Raw genomic sequence first — 23,596 nt, 5'->3', positions numbered from 1 at the left:
CACTGCATGAATGGCTCCCTGCTGCTGTGTGACACATGGGAAGAGCAGGGATTCAGTTGTGTGGATGTACGGAGCAATAAGGTTTCCATGTGCTCACCAGCCGTGGGTGCTCGGGTTTGCTGCTGGGTGGCACTCTTGTCTCTCAACTACCAGTTACTGTTCGGGATAAAGAAGGAAAACTCCCAAAATCTGTGGAAGCAAACCTGGCTTATGTAAGACTTACAGTGAAAAATTGTGTTTTAAAGTTTAAGTTAAGACCTATAGTGATGTAAAATTGTCTTTGAGTTGTAGTATGTGTGTCCGTGCTTCCCATAAATTACATGCGTTTATGAGATATTCGGAGGCAGCGTGGAGGACATCCACTTGTGAAAAATCCTGTGGAACGAATGTCAAATCAGCAGTTCTATATCTTTCTTTTATTTTGAAATTGTGATGATATATTAAAGCAGATGATACATTTGTGTAAAACTTGCCCTATGAAATGGACACTTTGCTTGGCAGCCAGACTCAAAAATAGCAGATTGCCTATGCTCTCACCAGTGTGTGGATAGATCCGGAAGCTCGCAAAGAGTAAAGTCAAAGCAGTTGGGCAGGCAACTATTAGCAAAGATGAAATGGGGAGAGTGACTGATGGAAGCTGAGAGCATCGATAATGATAGTTTTATGTTATCCACTCCTGTCCTGCAGTGCCTGGGCTTTATAGTGAGACAGGAAAGTAATATATTGCCATCATCTTTGAATATGAACAGGTGAGGGGGGCAGGAGTGAGGAGAATTTGCTTTTAGAAAGAGAAATAACAGGATCTTGGAGGAGGACTTCAAATGCACATCCTTGGGTTGTTTTGGGGGGAATCAGAAGCTATAAGCTATGTAGGCTTCTGCAAACCTTTTCCCATTCTACATGGGAGTATTTTCTGTCTGCTGGGGAGAGCCACCACTTTCTGATATATTTTCATGTTTTGGGGAATAAAGAAATTGATGTACTGTTTAACTGTTAGATGTCCAAGGTCAGGAAGCATGGCCTGGCATTTTGGAAGAGAGGCTGAAGTTTGTTGAGACTTCATTAGTCACGTCTGTGTGAGACTATGGAACAGTACAAGTAATGATCTGTGTTTCCAATGGCTGGGGAAGCTATTGACCTATGCATGTGTGTTTCCTGTTAGAGCCATCCTGAAATGGGCCTGATGACAACACCAACAAGCCCAATTCCAATGACACCCGTCACTCCGCTTGGAACCACCCCGCCTTCTTCAGATGGTAAGAAATGTAATGATCTCCTGGGGAAAAATTATTGAAAACTGTAAAATAACTAGCAAAGTATTTTCTCAAGATGGCAACTAATGAGATCTTTCTGGAGCAGATGTAACCTGATGGTCTCCTCCTGAAGCAACTTGCCTTACTGAAAATGGGCAAGATTTTTTTACTCAAATTTATTTCTGTTTCATTGTGTATTGCTCAATGAAATTATGCTGATATTCCTTCTTAAAACGGTACTCTCCCAATATCTGCATGAAGATACAGCCAGCCCATTAGTTATTCTATGTGGGCTTTTACTTATGAATATTTCTAGTGTTAGGTCCTTTGCTTGGGATTATTTGTCATTGGAACAGATTTACAGAGAATTGCAGTGGATTCCTGCTTGTCATTAATGCAGTTATCCTCAGCTTTGAATTAATTGGGATTTGAATTCTGTTTGGGTGTGGAAGTATTCCTCCCTCTTACTGCCTTTTCTCTGATAGGCATTGTAAAAGACTGCTTACCCCAAGATCTTTCTTTGAAATGAGAGTTACAAGTCCACATAAATATGTATTGCAATCTCCTAAAATAAAACCCTTGCAATTTAAGGTATGGATAGATAGAGCCTAGTTTAAGAGAAGAAATTAAACGGCTGTTGTCATGTACTTTAATGGCACTCTCTGGAGCTGAAGAAAGTGTTTAATGAAGGAACAGAGTCAATTTGAATAGAGCACAGTTTGGAAATATTTCTGGGGAAAAGCAGCCTGGGTTACTCAGTTACATCAGCTATTCAGGTCATTTGATACCCTAGTTAAGGATGATCCTCCTCGGGATGAATTCTGTCTGGTTACCATGGATAACAAAAGCTTCAGATAAAGAGTCCCCTATGTCTCAAGTCTCTGTGTGCATGTAACATGAAATGTGGAGGGACGGGCATTTTGTGGGCTTGTGTTCAACGTGTTCATTGCAAATGTATCCGCCCACACACCGTATTACACAACTGACAGAATTTGTGCTTACCTACATGTGTGGCTTGCTTGCACTCTTTTTTTTTTTCTTTTTTTCATTTACCAAAAGACAAGCCAAAATCAAAACAAAAACTCCATCCTACTTTAAGCAGAGGCAGTGATCTTGTAAAGTTCAAGGCTTCTTGTGGCTTGCAAGGCTACTAAATTTAAGAAGAGGATCTGATCTTCATGTGCAGCAACTACATCGGGAGGCATTCTGTATTTGTATTTACTGTCACCTTGCTGATCCCTGCTCTCAGTGATAATTTTTTTTACGACTCTCAGTTTGGTTTAGTTTGGCGATGCTTCAGTATTGCTGTTATTTTAAAAATATGTCAGAATTTTCCTCATTTTCTAAGGTCTTGCAACGCAGATGTAAAATTTGCCCATGGCTGAAAGTTAGCAAGAGGCTTTTTGGCTTTGGAATGAAAAGATTGCCTTCTTTTTCCTGCATTAAAAAAATGTGTAGTTGAACTGTTTTCAAGTTACAATAACGTGTAGAAATCCCTCTATGGGTTTCAGGCACTTTTCTTTTATGCTGACTGGGATTAAAAATGGGTTCGTATTCTGGTTTGAAATTTCTCTTGCTGGTAGCCTATAGTGTGAATTAAGACCCTGTAAAGTTTCAAAATGTGTGTTTAAAAAAACCACCAAGGTCTGTAGCATGAACCAGGATAAGCAGGGATGTGTTCTTCAGAGTGATTTCTTCTTTTTTTTTTTTTTCCCAAAAATGAGACTTGCTAGAAACTGTTGATCCATAATATGTAAATCAAGTGTGGCTGTCACCATAGTTATCTAAATGTCAGTTTGCTTACTGTTGTTAAATATTCATTCACTATGTTCATTGTAACAGCTCAAGAAGGACCCACTGGGGATATAAATACATTTTTCAGACTTTTAGCTGAATCTTTGAGCTATTCATAATATTGGGAATGAAAAAGCTTCCAGTCTTATTGCATAGACTTTGCCAACAGACCTGGCATGTTTGCAATGTGTCAGGAGCCCCAGGGCATCAAGCCTGAATGGACTAAACCAGCTCACACTTGGGGATGTGCAACTTTTAGAAGTTCAAAGCCCCATTATGATTTTTTTAATGTGGTTCAAACAGTGAAGTTACATTGATCTATTTGACCTGTTGTTTCCAAGGGCTACAATTTTGTATTCAAGGTGATTGTATAATCCTAAGTTCCATGAAAACCTCTGCTGTGTTCTGGGCCTCTCTGTGCTCAGTTTAAAGAATACTGCATTTTACTGCTGGTTCGTCTCCTTCATCCTTCTGTGCCTGTCCTTGCCCCAGTTCCAGGGGGGTAAATAAGCCTCACTTGCCTCATAACAGGGTTATGAGATACAAGCCTTGAATTGTGAAAGGCATTGCATGTTAAAGCTGACTTTTCTCTGAACCAGAACACGGTTGTGTACAGGATCAAAGTACTTCCCTTCAGAGTTCCCAACCTAGACATCCAACAATCAGTTGTAAGTAATTCCTCACTTCTTGCAAGGATCAGTCTCATCATAAATACCTTTTTCTTTCCTCAAGAGTGAGAAAAGCCTTGGGTGTTCCTGAGGATAGATGGAAAAGAGATAATATAGTTCTTAAGATGTGTCCTAGTGGTCTGTAGATCTGTTTCCAGTGCAAAAGGAGCCCTATCTCAGGCTATCTCTATAGCTTGAGAAGAGAGAGAGCCTTCTGACAATTGTAATTCAAGCCACCTGTGACCTCCTGCATGTGAAAACCTGTGAGTTTGAGCTCCTAAGCAACCAGAACAGCCATGTTATTGTCATGTACGTAGAGCTGGAAAAGATCCCCTAGACTATTAGTGCCCTGTGCTCGCAGGCATATCCATCCCTTAAATTTATTGAACTCTGACTTAATTTGTTTCCCAGTAATTTCTATTGGGGGCAGTTTCAGTTTTGGTTAGAAATCTTCAACTTTGCAACCTGCATTTTTTGTCAATTCATACCCATTTCTCTTGCTGTTAACCTCCTTTTGAAACACAGCTCTTTGTACATTGGGTAGTCACCTATGTATTTTGCTGTCTCACAAGAAGGGTACTCTTCCTGTGTTCCACCTGCTAACCTTTCTCTAATATTCTTCAAGTTTAAGCTCATCCTCTTAACTCATCCTATGGTTCTGCATAGTTATAGAAAATGTTTGAGACATGGTCTCACCAGCACCTTGTGCCAGGCACCTTGTTCCTGTCTCTGCTGGAAGTGCATTTCTGGATATATTGTAGAACCACTTGTGTTGGTAGCGTGTCATCTCATGATCTGATAGTGTGTCATGGTAGTTTGTTGGCAGCTGATGAGCTCTCGGTTTGCCATGGAAATAAATCCCTGAATTCCTGACCTTATGGCTTACATCGTTGAATTTCATGTTGTATTTATTATCTGTTCTTGTTTTTATTCTTTGTGCACAGTCTGATACTCCTCTGTTTACATGTCCCAACTTCCTGCAATTAGCAGATTTCACAGAATATTCTGAGTTGGAAGGGACCCACAAGGATCATCAAGTGAATGGCCCATATGGGGACTGAACTTCACAACCTTGATGCTTTTAGCACCATGCTCTAGATTCATTTGCAAGCAGCTGTTTCTTGTGCCCAGGTTACTCACAAAACCGAGAACTATTATCTAAAGTGACACCTAAGGAATTCAAGCGGTAGTTTCTTCTCAGACTAATAATTTCTCCAATTGCTTCTGCTTTACCAGATCTTTGATGTATGTTAAATTTAAGTATTGCTTCCCACTTATCTGCTTCACTCTTAATTTTTCATACAGAACTGTATTAAGTACTTTACTGAAGTCTTCCTAGACTACCTCCATCAGTTTGGGGTTTCTTTTGTCTGAGCTAATTTACCTTAAATGGTATCAGACTGGCAGGATCTGCAGGTAAATGCATGCTGCATTTTTACCATTTACCTTTTTGCTCCTCCCTTTCAATATTTCTCATAAAGCTTTCTGAATGGGAAGGCTGAGAATGGCCCTTTAGGACAGCTCGGGCACAGTCATCAGTAAAAATGTGGCTCAGTCACGTGATAGGGGTTTGACAACTCATAAACTCTGTGCTTCAGATGGTGTGCATGGGGAGTGAGCAGGAGGCACATTGTGCAATTAGCTGAGGAATTGAGATGGCTTCTTGTGAAGTCTAAGGCAGATGATGTCCACTGTTAAGATGTCAAAAGTACAGCTGGTGTCCCAGAGAAATGCCAGTGAACTGCTGCGGGTATGGAAAGTACATTTCTGCTCCCTGCTGGGTTGTGATGTATCTGGCACAAGCTGTGACTGCTTTTGCTTCTTGATTTTTATGAAGCTGATCTTTCTGCATCCCTTTTCTACGGCTTTGGTCAATAATTGTTACATTATATCTTGTGTGTCTTATCTGCTTTGTTCCAGTTATAAGCTCTGCAGAGCTACCTTTGGATGCTGATGTGCAAACCAGCAACCTGCTGATAACCTTCTTGAAGTACAGCTCGATTGTGATGCAGGACACAAAAGGTAAATGAATTCTTTGGATGCAGCAAACAGTGCTTCTTGAAGTGAGGAGGTCACAAGAACATGTCTAGTGACTCCAGAAATAGAAGTGAACTGGAGTCCCTTTAAAGGAATTCCAACTTTTGGGAAAATTAAGAGATTTCTTATTGCGAGATAAGAGTTGTGAGACTAGGAGAGAACTAATGCTGGCAGGAAAGATGTCAAGTATGGAAAGAATCTAATAATAGATTATGGTACCTAATAACCAAGCCTGTCCAGATGCAGGAGGTGTGAGCATATGATTCCCAACTGTCAGAGAGGGGAAGTCTCAGGCACCAGAGAACTGTACTTTAAAGAACATTTAGAAACTGACACAGGAGGTAAAGCTCAGCATTGGGAGGAAATATTTCCTTTGTCCTTTAATATTTAGTGGTTAAACATGTAGCTATGTAATTGTAAAGAGAACAGCAGTAACTTACACTGCACTGGCAGTAATTTGCTTGAGAAAGTATCTTTCCATCTTTCCATCTTTGTTTCTCCTGTAGTACTGTGGTGGTTAATTTCAGCTTGCTGGAATTGAAGTATTGGTTCATCTCCTGCTCAGGGTACCCAAGGGTGCTGTTTTGCCCAGTGGTTCTATGGGCAGGACCATAGTGTGAACATAACAAGTGATCTTTGCACCGTGTTTCAGCCTATTACTGACTATTGCTGTTAAGTTAGATGTAACAACTGAATGAAAATAGGGTGACAGCTGCAGAGCTATGGTACATCAATTATTGAACTTCGTGATTGCTTGGCATTGAATAAGAGAGCAGGCAGGAGAGTTTCCTTTTACCTACTAGCTTACAGTGAAGTTACACTTGGCTGCCTTGTTCTGTAAGCAAGCCAGTTGGGGAAAAAGTGAATAAATTAAATTAGGACTGAAAGGGACTTTATGAAAATGTCTAGTGCACTCCTGTCCTGATTTCGGCTGGGACACAGTTCATTTTCTTCTTAGTATCTGATACAGTGCTGTTATTTTGGATTCAGTATGTGAATGATATTGATACCACACTGATATTTTGACCCTGACTAAGAAGTGCTTACCCTAAATCAAGAAATTTTCAGTTCTCATGCTCTGCCAGTGAGGAAGTGCACAAAAAGCAAGGAGGGAGCATGGCTGGGATAGCTGACCTGAACTGTCCAAGGAGATATTCCACACCACAGATTGTCACGCCTAATGGATAAACTGGGGGAGTTACCCAAAAGGGGCCATTTGCTGTTCAGGGATTGGCTGGGTATTGGTCAACAGGTGGTGAGCAGTTGTATCGTGAATTGTGTTGTGCATCACTTGTTTCTCTTGGGTTCTGTTACCTTCTCTCACTCTACTGATGATTATTATGGTTATTATTATGATGATGTTTTAATTATTAAATTTTTCTTACCTCAACCCGCATGGTTTACCTTTTCTTTCTGATTCTCCTTCACACTGGGGGAAGAGGAGAAGCATTGGAAGTGAGTAAGCAGGTGCATGGTATTTAGTTGCTGTCTGGGTTTAAACCTTGACAACTCCTCAAAACCAAGGCAGAATCAGATTTACCTGAATCTTTTCTCAGAGGTGTTGCTGACAGGTTGGATGAAGATACTGTGATAGTGGAGCACCATTTCCAGACTGTCCATTCTGGTGTTTAACCATCCTTATTATGAGAAAGCTTCATGTGCTTCCTAAATTCTTTGCTATGATTTGAATTACTGTCTATCTTCTCCAAGATAGATATTGAGAATGGATTGTTTCTTTTTTCTTTGTGTCAGCCTTTATGTATTTGAAGTCTGCTTTCATGTTTCCTCTAGCTTTTGTCTTTTGAACTAAACCACATCAGTCTTTACTCAGTCATTTCCAATAGGTTGTACACATGAGGAGGGCCTACCAGCTCTCTAATCATTCTCATTTGCTTTTCTCAGGGTCTGTCTTGCTGATCCAGATTTCTGATGCAACAATTTTGTGTTTTTTTCAATTTAACTTCTGCACTTATTAGTCACCGTAACATGAAAAGTCTGCACAGGGATTTGGGAACTGCCAAACTGGATTAGTTTCAGATGGAGTGAAATCTGATAGAGGGGATTCCTTACTAAACAAACCAGTAAGAGATGAGTTTATTATGTTATGAGACAGGAGTTGATGTTTCTCTCTTTGCTTTGGTTCTAGCTTGTGTAACATTTGAAATTGGTCTGGCTGATAGACCTAATCTCCCTCTCACCATGGTAGTGTGTGGCAATGAGCTCCACTGATCGATTGTTTAAAGTGTGCCCTCCAAACCTGAACTTATCAGTTCTAGTGGGTATGTTCCTGTCCTTATATTTTGATTCTAGATGGAGCCCTGCCTAATTTTTTCTTGTATAAGATCAAGCATGGAACAGACTGCGCAGGGAAGTGCTCGAGTCGCAATCCCTGAAGGTATTTAGAGGACATGTAGGCACTTTGGGACATGGTTTACTGGTAGATTGGCAGTGCTGGGTTGACAATTGGACTCCATGATCTAAAAGGTCTTCTCTAACCTAAGCGATTCTATGATTCAATGTGACACCAATATAGCAAAAAAGATGAGTAATTCCAATTTACTTCAGGTGTCTTGAGACAGCTGGGAACACTTAGAGGGGAGACTGGTTTGTTCCACATCCAGGACTAGACAGTTGTTTTGGTCCTGTCCTGGAGAGCATAATTTAATAGATTGTTTTTCCTAGATCCTCTTGTTTTCCTCTCTTGTGTCATTCAGAGACAACCGCCTTGGGAGAAACAAAACCTCTGTGTCATTTTTTCCCATTGGTGAAGCAGGGTTTATAGTGATACACCTCCCCTTAGAAAGTAGCTTGCTTTGTTCCTTTAGTGAAGGATGCTGTGAAATACAAAGTGTCTGTGCAAGTAACTGCTTGCATAGTTGCCCCACTGCTGCTGAAAATGGCGTGATGTTCACAGAGCGTCGGCGGAAGGCATGTCAGGTGTGAAACGAGCCTTTACAGCATAATCCCCAGAGAGAGAAGTGGTAGCAGCACCTACAGAAATATACAGGGAGGCCTTACAATATGAATATAATAAGACTCTTGTGTATCAGTATTATTTGAGGCTATTTCTCCTGCTTTGCTGGAGTACAAGACTTTATAACATTTTAGCTGAGGTAAGAAAATAGGAGAGACATTTAACTTTTCCATTGCAAAATTCCTCTTCATCTTACTTAGTGCAGCAAGATGAAATCAGCATACTTCAGGGCATATCTTATTATAAATATCTGTCCCTCAGCAGCATAGTAAAGAAAACGAGGCATCAAACTAGACAGAGCAGCTAGTTAAGCCCATTCTATCTATTTTTATAGATTACCATATACACACCAGCTAGCAAAGTGTTTGTAGAAGTCATCTGCAAAGATGCAAGGAGTTTGGCTGTCTCCTGGTTTATATGAAAGTGGGTCTCGTGTTTCCATCTTCTCCAAGTTTAAGGCAGATGCCTGGGATGTTTAGTAGTCTTATGCTTTAGAAAAGCTGTTGGAGGTCTCAGGAATGTGCAATTTTAAGCTTCCTCAGGATTTGGTTATAGGTATGTTGTTGTTGTTGGCTTTTGTTTGTTTGTTTTTGTGGGTTTGGGGGTGTGTGTCGTGTGAGCGGTTTGTTTTTTAGAACAAAGATTTTTAAATGAGCTTGATTGGACAGTGCCTTCAGCAACCTGGTCTTACCTGGCCCTGTTTTTATAAAAGATTGAACCAGAGGCTTGTTCCATCCTGTGGTCCTCTATGACTATATGTATCTTGAGGGTTTTTTATATTCAAGGTTAAAATTGAGAGAGGAGAGTTTTAAATAATCCAAGTAAAAATTGCATTCTTCTGCCTTAGTTCCCTCTCTATTAGTGAGTCTTTCAGCCCTCCAATTGTCATTCAGGGCCAAAGCTACTTGAAAGTGTAGGATGAATAAGAAGTTGTGGAACATGATCAGTGTGAAACTCTTTTGGCTTAAAATGCTAAGTCTTTGCAGACTTCCTTCTTTCATAGTTTTGCACAGAGCAAAGTAGGTCGTGTCTCTCAGTATTGGGGTTAAAACTTGGAACTTTGAGCATAATGTCGGGAGTCATTCTGCTACACCGTGCTGTGCGTCTGACAAAGCTTTGCCGCTTGTTTCATAACCTACAGCAAAGGTGATGTTTTTCTTTCCATCCTGTCAAAGAGAGGGAACAATGTGTCTCTGCTGTGACAGAAAGACAGGGACTAACCCCAGTATTTAGAGTATCTGTGGAAGTAAAACTGAATGAGATTGGAAGCCCAGCGGATAGTTACAGTGCTGTTGGAGGTTCAAATCTGAAACTTTTGCTCTTGGTGCAGACTGTGGGGTGGGATTTAGTGGACAGGCTGGAGGGTGAATGCCTAATGGGAATAGACTATTAAATATCACAGAGGAAGTAGGAGTATGAATTATCTCCAAGCTGGGCTTTTCTTTTGCTGCAACAGCTCTCTCTCTCTTTAGCCTTGCTAGGCTTGTGTGGCTCACAGAGGACTTGTTTTTCTTCTTTGCAGATGAGCACCGGCTGCACAGTGGCAAGCTGTGCCTGATCATCCTGACATGCATAGCAGAGGTAAGTTTCTTGTGTGAAGCTGCTCAGCAGATGGTGTGTTACAGGGCTCTATCTACCTGCCTCTGGTGGAGCAGGAGTTTAATATCCACAGTGGAACTGAGTGGTTAGGACCTCAGGCACTTAATGTTTTGCTAATAAACCTGGTACAGTACTGTTAAAGTTGACTCAAAACTTGAAAATTGGCTAGCCCAAATAAGATTATCCAACTCCCAAGAATGAAGAGAAAAAAGAGTGAACCTAAGCCTTTTCTCTCTTAGTTGTCAAGTGACCTTGTGATGTGGCTTTTAGATGAGTAATGTGCTAATGGTTTTCAGTGCTGTGCTGTTCATGGTAAACACAGGCTATGCCATATCCCTTCTGCTGAAGAAGGGTAGAAGTCTGAAAGAAAGTCACATGGCTGTAGGGCCCTACAAGGAAAACAAGTAGCAAATGTGATAGTAGGGTGAGAAAGCAGCATCACAGAGCTAGGTCAGCAGTCCTGGCAGAATGTGGTCCTGTCTCATGGGAGGTATATACTCATGGTCTGACTGATGTCCTGAATGGTGATTGTGTTTGCATGGCATTTGCATTTTGCTTGCTTGCAAATAAAGACCTTTCCTTCTTAACAAAGAATGAAAAGGTGTAATGTTGATAGCAGGTGCAAGGATTCTGAAGTAATGTTTCCTCAGGGTACAACCTGAAAACTAATCATCTACATTTTAAATTTTTCTAATTAAATGGGTTTGGCACTTTTTCTTCAGGTGGATGCATAGATAACACAAGATAAGAAATTCTGTTTCTCCATAACAAGGGCATGTTTTGGTTCTGGTATTAAGGCAGGTTATATTTATTACCCATCCTGGCCATGCATTATCTGGAGAAGTCTTTTTAATTTAGAGATGGTCTTGGAATGAGCTTTGCCTGAGGGGTGGAACAGCTGCTAGTACTGCAGTAACTTCTGGCATGATGGGTCCATTAAAATGCCAGTTTAAACCTTCATCCACATAGTCACAGAAACTGGTGTGCTGGAGAACCACCTTCATATATTATACATCTGGAGCACTTGTTGAACTCTTGACATAGTGGTGTGTGCAGTCCAGAGTTTGAATGAGCAGAAGAGGAGAATGGAAAATAAATTGCTAACCAAACAAGCAGTAGTTCAGGCTTTAGTTAAAGTGGAATTGGGATCAGGAGGGGTTTACTTTTGTGTGACTGGAAACATAGGTGGGGGCAAGAAGTTACAGATGTCTTTATAGTTATATGTTGGGAGTATTACACTGAAACACATGTGATTTGAGAGGCAACTGTAAGATGCTGGGCTGTTCACATTTCCTCCCTCTTCTTGCCCTTTTCAATAGGATCAATATGCTAATGCTTTTCTTCATGATGACAACATGAATTTTCGTGTAAACCTACATAGAATGGTGAGTCTTTTCTTCTAGATTGTTTTCTCTTTGGGATGCAAACTGAGAGGATTTGAGACCCTGTGTGTTGAAAACTGTGTCAGAGACATCTAACCTAGATTGCTAAGGCATGTAGAAATACTGTGAGAAATGCAGTAGTTGGGAAATGATTTTGAAATTGCTCTCAGAATGTCTCTTCAAAGAACAAAGAGCTGGTTGCCCTGTCAGTGAATTCAGAGGCCTGTGTAGCTGGGGAGGAGCTGCATATTATGAGATCTCTGAGGAAATCAGTGGCAGAGGGAATGTTCTGCCTTAATCTTCAGCAAGCATGAGCCCTCATGTGATATGTAATAGCCAGCTGGAATTACACGGAGTGCTCTCATTTGGCTTATGCTTCATCCTGAAGGTGATTTCTTTTCACCTTCAGGGAGGAAAGTATTTTTTCCAGAGCTTTGTCCTATAGATATCTGTGGGGGGAGTGTCATTACCTGGCTCTTGAAGCTCTGTAGTTACAAGTAACTTGAATGGTTATGCTAACTTGATGCATTCTGTCTTTGTTATACTGGCAAATTCCACCTTATCTGACAGTGAAGCAGCACTTAAAATTGTCACTAATCCAGGACAGAAACAAACATCTTACTTTATAGCGAGCATACTCCAAGGATGCCAGTCCTTACCACTTAACAACAAACTTACCATCTAGTCGGCCTTTCTGGTCTATTACAATAAATACCAAAGCCACTGAATAATGCACACACTGTTAAGAATGCCAATCAGACTTCTGGGTCAGGAACAAATCAGTATATTAACCAAGGGGGAGGAATTGCTGTGTGATTTGTTTTTGTCTTGTGATGTTCACACCCCGCCCAGTATAACAGTGCCCTCCAGTTACACAGCTAGAGAAACAAAACCCCAGTATGGAAAAGCAGGCCCAATTTTGCTCCAGCCACGGCCTTTAGGATTAATATAGTTAAGACAGCAGTTGGAGAAAAGGACAAAGGGAAGCCTGTGCTGATGATAGTACTTGCTTGAAAAATACAGTAATACACAGACTGTCACTTCAGGCTTCTGCTGATTTCTTTTCATCTTTGTGTGTTTGAAGCCGATGAGACATCGTAAGAAAGCAGCAGACAAGAACCTGCCCTGCCGCCCGCTGGTGTGTGCAGTGCTCGGTGAGTATTGTCACAGTACCTGGTTCCCAAGGCACCTCTTGTTGTGCAGTAGAAATATGAGGTTTGTGGCTTAAGTGGGGGGGTGGATGGACTTAAAAGGAGGACAGTTACATACTAAAGATGTTTCCAACAATGGAATGTCCATCTCCATACCATACATGGCTGCTTCACAGACGATGTAAATCCAAGATTGCAGCTCTGTAGCAAGAAATCCTATATGTATTTACAGAAGCCAGTTGGCCCCTTTGATATGAGCTAGTAACAACAGGGATGACAGTTGATTAATAAATTCAGTTTCAGGTGAGTGTGGTAACAATTAGCCCTAAGTACTTTGTAGGTGATATGAGGATGGCAAACATATGGAAAAGACATATTTGTGAATGTGTTTGGTGGGTATTTAGCTTTTTCTGGGTAAAAAAACAATAGGAATGTCAGTAGCTAGGATTGGTTTTGCCTGCGGATATGGAGGCATCGTTAAAAGCTTTTCATGCAACACATGATTAAATTGTGGCTCTCGTTACTGTGGGGGCCAAAAGAATAAATGCGTTCAGGAATGGATGAAGCCTGGATCCCTGAATGACTCTTAAGCAGGATGGTATGGAAGCAGTCTTAGACTTCCAGCATTTTCAAACGTGTGCTTGTTGAAGCCAAGACACAACAGCTGCATGAAGAGCATTTCTAGACTTATCAGATCTTATGCACTCTTTCTCTAGACTGTTTTTAGTCACTGTTGAGTCATACTGCTGGGCTATAAGTGCCCTGGGAGGTTACAGCTCACAGTTGTTACCACTGGCATGGGATAAGCATTTTTTGCTGAAGTTGTGTTGAGCACACACACATTCGATTATCATTTATTAGCTGAACCATCATAATTCATCTCTTTCAGTGTATTTCTATATTCTTTACCTCTTATCCTCACACTGGGAGCCCTTAAATGGGCAGCCCATTCTCCTTTTTTCTTTTTTTTTCCCCCCTGAATTAATATTAAGCAGAAGCCTAGCCTATGTTGAGATCAAACTAGCTTTACTTCAGAATTTGTTTTAGGGAAGAATAGGTGTTATCTACAATGGCTCTTTAAGTAAACTTCTTGTCCATTGTTTCTTGCAAGAATAATTTTCTAAAATTTGCTTCTTAATGGAGTTTTCCATTAGTGACAAGGCTTGAAATACGAGAGCAATTCTAAACATCAGAATTCATTGTATAGTCTTTATTTGACTCTTAGTGGGGGAAAGTATATGGGGAAGCAGTGCCTCAAAGCAAAAGGATACAGTATGTACCATCAGTTTGCAGTAGTTTCTTTTCTAATTCTAGAGGATGTCCAATGCTCTTTAAAACAAACAAACAAAAAAGTGAAATTCCTCTCATCTAAGCAGGACTGTTGTCTGGTAGAGGTAGGTAGGTGGGGCAGTTTGATTTCCTCATAGTCTGCAAGATGTTACCAGTAGCCAGCTCAATACTTACTTAGTCATTTTCTTTTTTGTCAGATTTGATGGTGGAATTCATTGTAACACACATGATGAAAGAATTTCCTATGGATCTCTATGTGTAAGTGTTGTGGGGTAACTCACTGTGATTTCATTTGAAGTTTGAATTCGGGTGGAATTCTGCCCACAGAGCGATCTTCCTGCTGAAATAACGCTGTGGCTGGTGGGGAGCAGGATGGCATTTCATGAACTCTTCCAGTAACTTTTTCTAAAATCCTCTGTGTGCCAGAAAATTGAAAGTGAAATGAATTTCTACCTTTCAGACTGTTTTCCTAATCTACTTGATCTAACACAAAGAGCTTTTCAGTCTAAAAGAAGTTTCATAACACAAAGTCATTGCAAGAATCCCCACTTCCCGGAAGATGAATCTTGGTCTAGAAACAGAAAAGACAGTTTTAAAAACCCAAGGATGACTGATGTGAGGCGTGGAAGGCAATGTGGAGAGGAAGAGAGGTTTAAGCCTGAAATAACTTGCAAGGGGTAAAACTGAGCAATGGGCAAAAGGAGACAAGAGGACAGAGCTACTCATGAGCATTCCATGTGTCCCACGGGGGCCCCTCAAATGCTTTTGTGCTGCTTTAGCCTGGAGGGCAGAAATAGGATTTAGGCAGATTGTTGGCTTTGCTCTGGCTGTTTGTACAGTGCTGAATTTCCCCAAGGCGTGAACAGCACTATATTCTGTAGAAAAGATAAAGACACATAGGATGTTTTCCCTTAAGGTAACTTTTCACCATGTTCTGGTTTTGCCCACATAATCCTGCAATTACAGTGCCTTTTCAAAGGTTGTATAGTTCAGTTGAGTTTGTGAGAAATATTTTTTTTTAATGACAGTTTCAGAATTAGTTGTAGGTGGGTATAATGCACTGGAGTTTCACAAGAAAGGTGTGAACTGCTTGGGCTCAGAAGTAATGTCACATCCAGAAACTGCATGAGACTAAAAACAATGAGTAGTAGCAACCACCAGTGGACATCTGTATCCATTAATTTTGGCATGTTTGTGCAGTCCTTTCACTATGCTCCTGTCTGAAACCATCCCATAGCAGACACAGTTATTGCAGACAAAGTGGGCGTTCTGAATGCACAAGTAGTGTCATACTTCTCTGCAGTACATTTAAAAGGTGACAACATGAAGCTGCTCAAGGGCGGGCATATTAATATTTAAAAGAGAAATCCAGATTGCTTAGAGTAAGGGTGCTTTTTGTCCATTATATGTATTATGAATCCTCAGCATAAAACTAAAAAACAGAAATACCCCACTGGGATGGATGTCTTTGTAACTAAAGCAGTTTCACAACTAAAGCAGTGTAGTTTGGGAGTCTAGGCAGGGGTACTAGGACTATTATGCCCCTTCTAATCCCTTTCTGTCCGTGCCTTGATTTCACAGTAGCTGTATGCTACTGTGTACAATCACAAGGTTTCAGTGATGAGATGTGTATGCAGATTATTTTGCATGAACAGCTATTGTTATTATAAAGAAATGTTTTAGCCATTAGCAGATTCTCTCCTGTCGGCGTCTTAAATAGAGTTTGGCTTTTTTTTTTTTTTTTTTTTTGTAGAGGCCAATTTTAGACTTACAGCCAAGCAAATATGTAGGTGAAAAGGTACTGGGCATTGTCTGGTACCAGTAACATTAGAAATAGGAGGTTTCTTCCCAGAGTGATTACTGTTCCTGATCTGAAGACAGCTGTCTATCCTAGCTGGTTTGCTTCCTTTTCTTGGTTGAATTTATGAGAATGCTATTTGAAATACAGCACTTACTGTGATGCTCAGCGATTATAGATGGGGTTACTTTTGTTCATTCAAAGTTAGTTTTAGTTCTTACCTCATTGTGGTATTTTTGGGATCATCTAAAGGTCTGAAAAGAATAAGATGCACCTTCTGCATATTTTTTTCTACAGCCTTATTTTTAAAGCCTGCTGTTGAACTCTTCACACCATTTTGAATAAATTCCTTGCAAATTTCTAGGATTTGATTTCTCTATGTTTATCTGATGTGTAGTGTCTTTTCAGAAAGATGTTCACATTAATGAGATGTTTTTGACAAATAAGAATTTGGGGAAAAAGGAATTTTTCTTTTTTGAACCCTTCCTTCTATTTTTTCTAAATGTTAATAAGTAAAAATAGCCTGACCTAAGAAATTGAAATTTGTATAAATTTTTTGTCTTGTCCGTAATGATAGCTAGTGATGAGAATTTACTCATTATACTGTATATTTAGTTCTGATATTATTTGTGAAGAATGTTTGAGCACCTGAAAGTTTGTATGAGTGCTAGATGCTATAGAGACCTATAGGATTATTTGGAGACTTGACAAGTACACTGGCCGTGCTGGGGGATTCCAGAGGTTGTATGTGTAGTGCTTGATCATTCCAAAGCTCCACCTAAACTACTTTTTAAGGAGACTGGAAAAATGAATACAAATATTATCTTTTTTTAAAAAATGTAATTAAACCACATACCTCAGTCAAACTAAAAATCCTGTAGTTTTTTTGACACTCTTACTTCCTTTAACCTCATCATTTGGGGCAAAGAAACTGAGAAACTCCATTGTGTCCAGATTTTACAATAACATGCAGTATCTCATACGTATGGAGCCTACAAGTAACTCATTTTGTAGAGCTTATGAGACTCTCAGGTAAGGGTAGCAAAGAGTGGAAAGTGTTAATTAAACAATGAATATGCATTTGTGTTCAGTCCAATCCTGTTGAGCTTAAACTGACATACAGGCCCCTTTCTTTCATTTTGTCTGATTCTTTTTTCATTCCCTTTGGGAACTCAAAGCCACGAGTCCCATCCTACTCTGATAGTCTTTGAGTTTCTCTGCTGCTGATTTCGGAGACATTTCCAGGTTCGACGTAGAATTCCTGGAAAATGCAATGTCATTAATCCTTTGCCCTCTCTTTTCCAGACGATGCATTCAGATTGTGCACAAGCTGCTGTGCTACCAGAAGAAATGCAGAGTGAGACTTCATTACACCTGGAGGGAGCTCTGGTCAGGTACTTTGCATCTGCAGTGACAGTCAAATAGGAAAAGCCCAGAGCAGTGGCTGTTAGGTGGCTGTGACTGCTTGTTCCATTGCTACAGGGTTAAACAGCAAGCAGCAGTTCTGTTAAAGCATCTTTATTTTGCTTCTCAGTTGCTACATGCAAATTGCCTCTTTTGGAAAGCCAGTTCATTATCATAATGGTAGCTAATTTACTTTCTTGTCTGGCCATGATCACCATGGTATCCAAATGTCTTTGTTTTTCTGTTTCATTACCTGAGTCCCTGTTCACCTGATTAGAGAAAGGGAGTAATGTTTTATGGAGTAGTGTTTCTCTCAGGTATTTGTGAGTAGAAGGAAAACAGGCTCTTGGGTAAAAGGAGATGGACCTTACTTTTCCTTTTTACTGTCAGAGCTGCATACACATAGAGTAGTGTGTGCAGCCCCCTCTGAAGAGAGCAGCTTAGAAATGTCACTGTGAGGGAAGAGAGGCTTTTAACTCTGACCTTTGAGTTGATGGTAGGTAAGTCTGTTTCATGCCACTTGTATCCAGAGATAGATAAATATTACAGGGTTTGACATAATCTACTGGACATAGCTTTGTAGGACTCTGACATGATGCAGTTATTGCGTGGGAGGTCTGAGGAAGGGAGTAGCAGAATGGATGATGAGACCTAACAGACGTTTTTGGTGGTTAGGGTGTGTGCTTCTGTTCTTACCTAGCAAGCAGCGAAGTAGCTCAGCTAGGAAAGTACAGTTAATCCCCTTGCTGTTGTGGCTTAAACAAGAGCTTTATGAAAATTCAGGGGAACATGGCCCTAATTGTGTATTCCTGGAGCTGTGCTTGAGACCTAGGATCCGTGACTTGCCTGGTGTAGTGCAACTCCCATCAGAAATTTGGGAGAGGAGGCTTTTGAAAAAGGCTGTGATGAGTGGTTTGTGAAGCTGTTCTAAGTTAACACTGAGTACTTGCCTTCAGTAGCCTTCCCCAGCTAGGTTGTAGGTACAGAGAAATGAGCGGACAACCTGAGTCACTTTCAGTTATTAAATTTTCACTTTGTGTGACATGTGGCCCATTCAGACTGTCTAAATTATTCCTGCAGAAGGTGAAACGGGTGCCACTAATTAAGGGATTACTGATTTCTTTTCAGTTGTTTTCATCAGAGCAGAGCCCCTAGAGGCATGACTGCAGTGTAGTGCCAGTAAGGAGAAGTGTATGTACAATGTGGATGTCTTTTGTGAATAGAAACTGCATCTGATAGCATGTGTGATATCCTCTCTAGTTACCAGTGAACCAGAGCCATTTCTGTTTGGCCAGGCTGGGCTGGATCTTTCCTACACACTGGTAGTATGGAAGTTTCAAATATAACACCTTTTTGCTTGAAGGTATTGTTCCACCGTTCAGCACACTTTTAGGCATCTTTCAATCCTTAGTTTTACCTATTTATGGGGGGAAAAAAATAAAAATCCTTGCTGCACACTGAGATTCAGTATCTTGGGATATTCTTGTTAGCTGTCTCTAATTAAATAGTGTTTGTATAGTGCTTTGGAAACGTAAAGGGCCTCAGAAGTGTTGAGTACTGCACACGCTTTGAAAGCAAAGCAGTAATGTAAAAACCACTCAGGTTGATCAGGTGAAGGACCTGGAATGTCTGCACACCCGATGTAACTGAAGAGCTTCGTGTGTACTATGGATTTCTGTGTGTTTTAGGGAAACCCTCTCATGTGTGAGTAAACTACCATAAGAATATTTCAAAAAAAATTTTTTTAGGGAGTTGAGGTGAACAGAGAGATTCTTCAGTAGCTGCCAGGTGGTTTATACAGGCTGGAAGGCCCTGGATGGAATGGTACATACACCTGTAAAAGGGCACATCCTGGCTGCTCCAGATGTGCTTCTAGAGTGCTGTATGTTGCAGAGTAAACACTAATTGCCAGCCCTATCTTGAGATCTATTTCATAATTAACTCTTATCCTTGTCAGGGTTGCTCTTTGGTTACCCAGAATGCTGCTGCCTTTGATGTGAAAGAATGGCTATTTCTATGGTCTTGATCTAAGTTACAGAAAATTTCAAACCAGAACACAGGGACTTGCGAATTAATTTCTATCCTTCATATGACCATTGGGTTTTTATTTTGGATTGAGGAATTAGTTATAACTGGATGAACAACTAAAAGAGAACAGCTGTTCACTGTAAGGTCTAAGATCTCATGTTGCCCCATCAGGTGCGCTTTACAGAAGGTCTTCAAGCCTACGCTTGTCTTCTAGAATGACAAGGTGTGTGATGAGTGAAGCAATGCCCCTGTGGTGCAGTTTGGATAATAGCAATGGAGGCCCCTCGAACAGGACTGAGTGGAACAAAGAAGCTGGAGGGAATTGGTGTAAGGAAGTATTCAAAGAAAGGGAGGGAGTTCTACCTGGCACGTAAAAGAAGGAGAGTTTTTTCAAGCAGAAAATTGAGTGGGAGAAGAAGACAAAGAGACTAGTGTGGGGTAGGTAGTCAGTATAAGGTGCGGAGGAACCGAGATAAAGGTTGTAGGTGGAAGCGGTAGCAATGTATGGAGCCTTCTGTTCACTTGCCAATTCTAATGTTAGCTAGTCTCTAATTAAGGAAAGCCACTCGTGTGTCATCTGATTGATTGATGCTCTTCCTTTGTGAGTGCTTTGTCTTCAGTATGGAAGGCCAGCAGCACTTCGAGAAAGTTTCTGCATTTACTTTTCTGATACTAAGTTGCAGTGATGGCAGAGAAAAGCAGTAGAGCCAGGTGTTTGGCATCTCTCAGGACACATATAAGGCTTTTTATGTAGTCTGTAATACTTTATACTTTTTTGGATATGCCACTATGTGGCATATTGTTTACATATGATCTTATTTCTGTTGAACTTCCTTTGCAGCAGCTGAGCTTAAAGAGGAACAATATCGTTAGTCTTTGGATGTGATCCAGCCTCATCTCCTTTATTAGAATAATTTTTTCATATTAAGTCAAGGGGCCAGGACTATGGCACTTAAAGCAGTGTAAGTCTCTAGCCGTGCAGACCAGATGACCAAGAATGTTTAGCTGACAGAGAAAGATGCAGGAATTTGAGAGCTGGAAGCAGGACTGACAGAAAGGAAAATCTGTGGGTGGCAGAAGTTGTGTGTATAAGCTGACTTTAGCTATAAGTAGTGTGAAAATAAATACCAGATCACTAGTGGAGCTAAATTCCAGAATATCTAAAGAGGAATGCTGGAGAGTAAAAAGCAGTTGTACTTTGATTAGCCTGTGAAACTGATTGGCAAGTGCATTTACTGATAGGTAGACCAGACATTTAGATCCAGACATGTCTGTTGATTTGGATTCTTCTTTATTAGCCCTTTTCAGCAGACTATTCACTTCAGTTCCACCATCTGTGATTAATGTGCAGCTGTATGAGCACTGTAGAAGACATTCAGGTTTTTCATCTGTGACAGTGCACCATTGCTGGTGACTAGCCTGGAAATTTGACCAAGGTCAGAAACTTTAAGGGGGTATGTTTGTGTTGACCCATTCCCTTGCAGACATTTTGGCCAATTGGAAATCTCCTGGACAGTTATGCCAGGTACCTTATACTTTTTAAAATCTGGTTTACTGCATGTCAAGTGTAAGGTACTTTATATAGCTGATAAGGAAACTTGACTTGGTAACAGCCAGTTCCCTGCTCTCAGAAATAGCCCTTTATGCCCAATGTTTTTGGGCTAGTTTGTACAGCACTTGAGTGATGGATGGTGCTATATATATGTTGTTGTTGTTGTCAAGCATGTATAAGCTATGCCAAAAGAGTTTTCATGAGTCATTTAAGCTTTTTATATAAAAAGACCTCATTTCTACAACTCCTCCCACCTCAAAATTAGCAATGCTTGAGCAATTCACTCTGAGCTTAGGGGGTGCAGGTAACTTCTTTGCAGTTGCTATGGTTCACTTAAAGCAAAACCCATGTTTAAAGAAACAGAAAAGCAATTCTAATATAGACTTATAATAGCAAGACTAGAGCATAAAAAAAAATCTTAAACATAATGATGAATAATAGTGAAATTGCATTCAATTGCCCTAATAAATAGCTAAGTAGGATTAAAAGTGAGCTTGCCATTAGTAAGTATTGAAGATGAATATCCAAATCATTTTAACATGTTATAGTTCTTTATCTTCTAGCTTAGTTAATTTGATAGATGCAGAATGCACTATTAGTAAAGGTGCTTCAAATATGTAGCACTATCAAGAAGTTAATTTTTCTTCTTTTTCAGTTTAGAATTATCAAAGTAGAGTTTTGCAATGCTACTATACAAAATTACTTTTTCCTTTTTGTAAACTCTTCAGATCTTTCTGCCAGGTTCTGTGTTTATAACATGAGGGTAATATTGCTTTCAAAATGTTTTTGGGTGAATACTAAAGAGGTAAAAGGTTCCTCTGTGGAACATTTTAAAATAAGCAATTTTTTGGGGGAAGTAAAACCTCACCCTCACACAACTTGAAGTATATATAACTCTCTTGCCCTTATGCAGTACATATTTAAAGTGGTATTGCTTAGTCACTTCTCAGTCACAGAAATAATAAAGCAATATTGATTATTGATAGTAATTGTTATCTATGCCATTTCTGGTTCTAAACTGTTGATCAGGTCTGCTTCATTTATGTTGCTGAACTGGAAATCAGGTGATGTGTCTCACGTTCATCTCTAATACCACTGTCACTGTCACATTCTGCAGCAGCTACCTGGCAAGGGAAGCTTGTCTTGCAGCTCTTGTGGAGGCAGGATTCATATACTGATGTACCAGACAGTCTAGTTCACTAGTAAAGTGCCTGATCTATAGATACTGTGAGAGTTTGCAAGATCATAGAGCTTGATCATTAGCAAATGACTTAAAAGATTTTAGGGAAAAGACTTAAAAATATAAAATTTGACCTTCTTACAAACTTGCGGAATGTCTTTCATGGCTTTAAAAAATGCTGCCAAGGTTCAGGATTCAACAGTGCTGTCTTGTGCATGCTTGTGAAGTCTTTGAGGTTCAGAGGAAGCAGTCATGACTCAGCTGATGGTATAGATAGGGCTGCTGTGTTAATTTCTGTGCAATGAGGAATTCTCTAATGTTCTAACAAAGAAAGAAATGTCCTTAAGCTTTGAAGGATGTTGAAGCGTAAGAGAATGGTCTCTTCAGCACAGCATCTTCAAAGGTAACTAATAAAGATCATGTGTAGGAATAATGTAGAAGAAATAGGATGCTTGTGTGTTAAGTGTAAAATGCTTTCATAAAATGAAATCTAGGGTGAGTACAAAGAACATCTGTTTGTTAAATGGTTCTACTTGAAGAATAGAACTGTCTCTACTTTGGAAAGAGAAAGAAGTAAATATATGAGACTTGACCTTTCAAATACCTTCCAGCAGAAATGCATTCTGACTTCACTGCACTGCTTGTAAACTGTAAAGAGAACTATGGAACAAATGCTAGAGTTTGAATGTCTTTGTAGGTCAACACATTCTACCTAATTCAGGCTTTACCTGGTGCTCACCCTCTCATTTCTCCATGCCTTTTGAAGTGAGAGGCTGGCCCAACTTTTCAGAGTGCACATCAGAATCTCCATGTGACTGAGAGCTCCCAGCCATGTGCCATATGCCATGCTGGAGATTTGGGATCTCATGAGCCCTTTGAGTACAAGGTGATGCTGGCTTTTTAGAGTGCCACCTGACTGAGGGAAGTGGGAAGGATGGGCGCTCTCTGCTGCTCTCAGTGGTAGTGGCAGCACCAGGAACTGAGGAAGGAAGAAGCAAGAATAGTGTTCAGGCTGGTTAAAGATACAAGGGGAATGGGAGTTCTGAGTTTATGGAAAGGGGAGGTCTTTAGAGCTGGAAAGGATCTTGACCTGGGAGGATGGAGAGTCTAAGGTGAAAGGGAGGTTATAGTGGCTTAGGAGGAATAGGAGACCCTGAATACAGGAGGGACTGGATAGAGTGAGATCTGGGATTAGAGCATTAGGGAGGCTGGCAGGTGTTACTGGGTAGAAGCTCGGTGTTAGAAATCATTGCATGATACAAAGAGGGAGTTGTTCATCATTTTTAACTTTCAGGGATGGAACTAATATCCTTTTCCTATTCTCTTATTTGAATGACTTGCTGGGACCATTCCTTGGTTTAGGAAACTGAGGAATGAGAGCTAGCATCTAGCTTAGTTGTGTATCCTAGGTATCTATAATCTATGGTATGCTTGAAAGAGGAAAGAATCTTTTCTTCTCAGAATGATGTTTTGACAGTTTCAGATG

The 23,596-nt window shown here is 40.3% G+C and overlaps 1 protein-coding gene across 4 annotated transcripts in view; it reads left to right on the top strand.

Annotated features, from left to right (window-relative positions):
- ARMH3 (armadillo like helical domain containing 3) overlaps positions 1-23,596 on the top strand; it is a 127,142-nt gene that overhangs the window by 23,317 nt on the left and 80,229 nt on the right. For all 4 annotated transcript variants that reach the window (XM_051799977.1, XM_051799978.1, XM_051799974.1 and 1 more), the window contains exons 14-20: positions 1,163-1,256; positions 5,636-5,737; positions 10,249-10,307; positions 11,645-11,710; positions 12,792-12,861; positions 14,346-14,406; positions 17,252-17,340. In XM_051799977.1, the coding sequence (XP_051655937.1) occupies positions 1,163-1,256; positions 5,636-5,737; positions 10,249-10,307; positions 11,645-11,710; positions 12,792-12,861; positions 14,346-14,406; positions 17,252-17,340 (541 nt within the window). The remainder of the gene's footprint in view (positions 1-1,162; positions 1,257-5,635; positions 5,738-10,248; positions 10,308-11,644; positions 11,711-12,791; positions 12,862-14,345; positions 14,407-17,251; positions 17,341-23,596) is intronic.

Source organism: Manacus candei, unplaced genomic scaffold, assembly GCF_025592945.1.
Source record: "Manacus candei isolate 608988 ecotype Guabito, Panama unplaced genomic scaffold, ASM2559294v1 h1tg000050l, whole genome shotgun sequence".
Lineage (NCBI taxonomy): Eukaryota > Metazoa > Chordata > Aves > Passeriformes > Pipridae > Manacus > Manacus candei.
The sequence above is the reverse complement of the archived record's forward strand: the minus strand, read 5'-3'. Positions and strand labels throughout refer to the sequence as shown.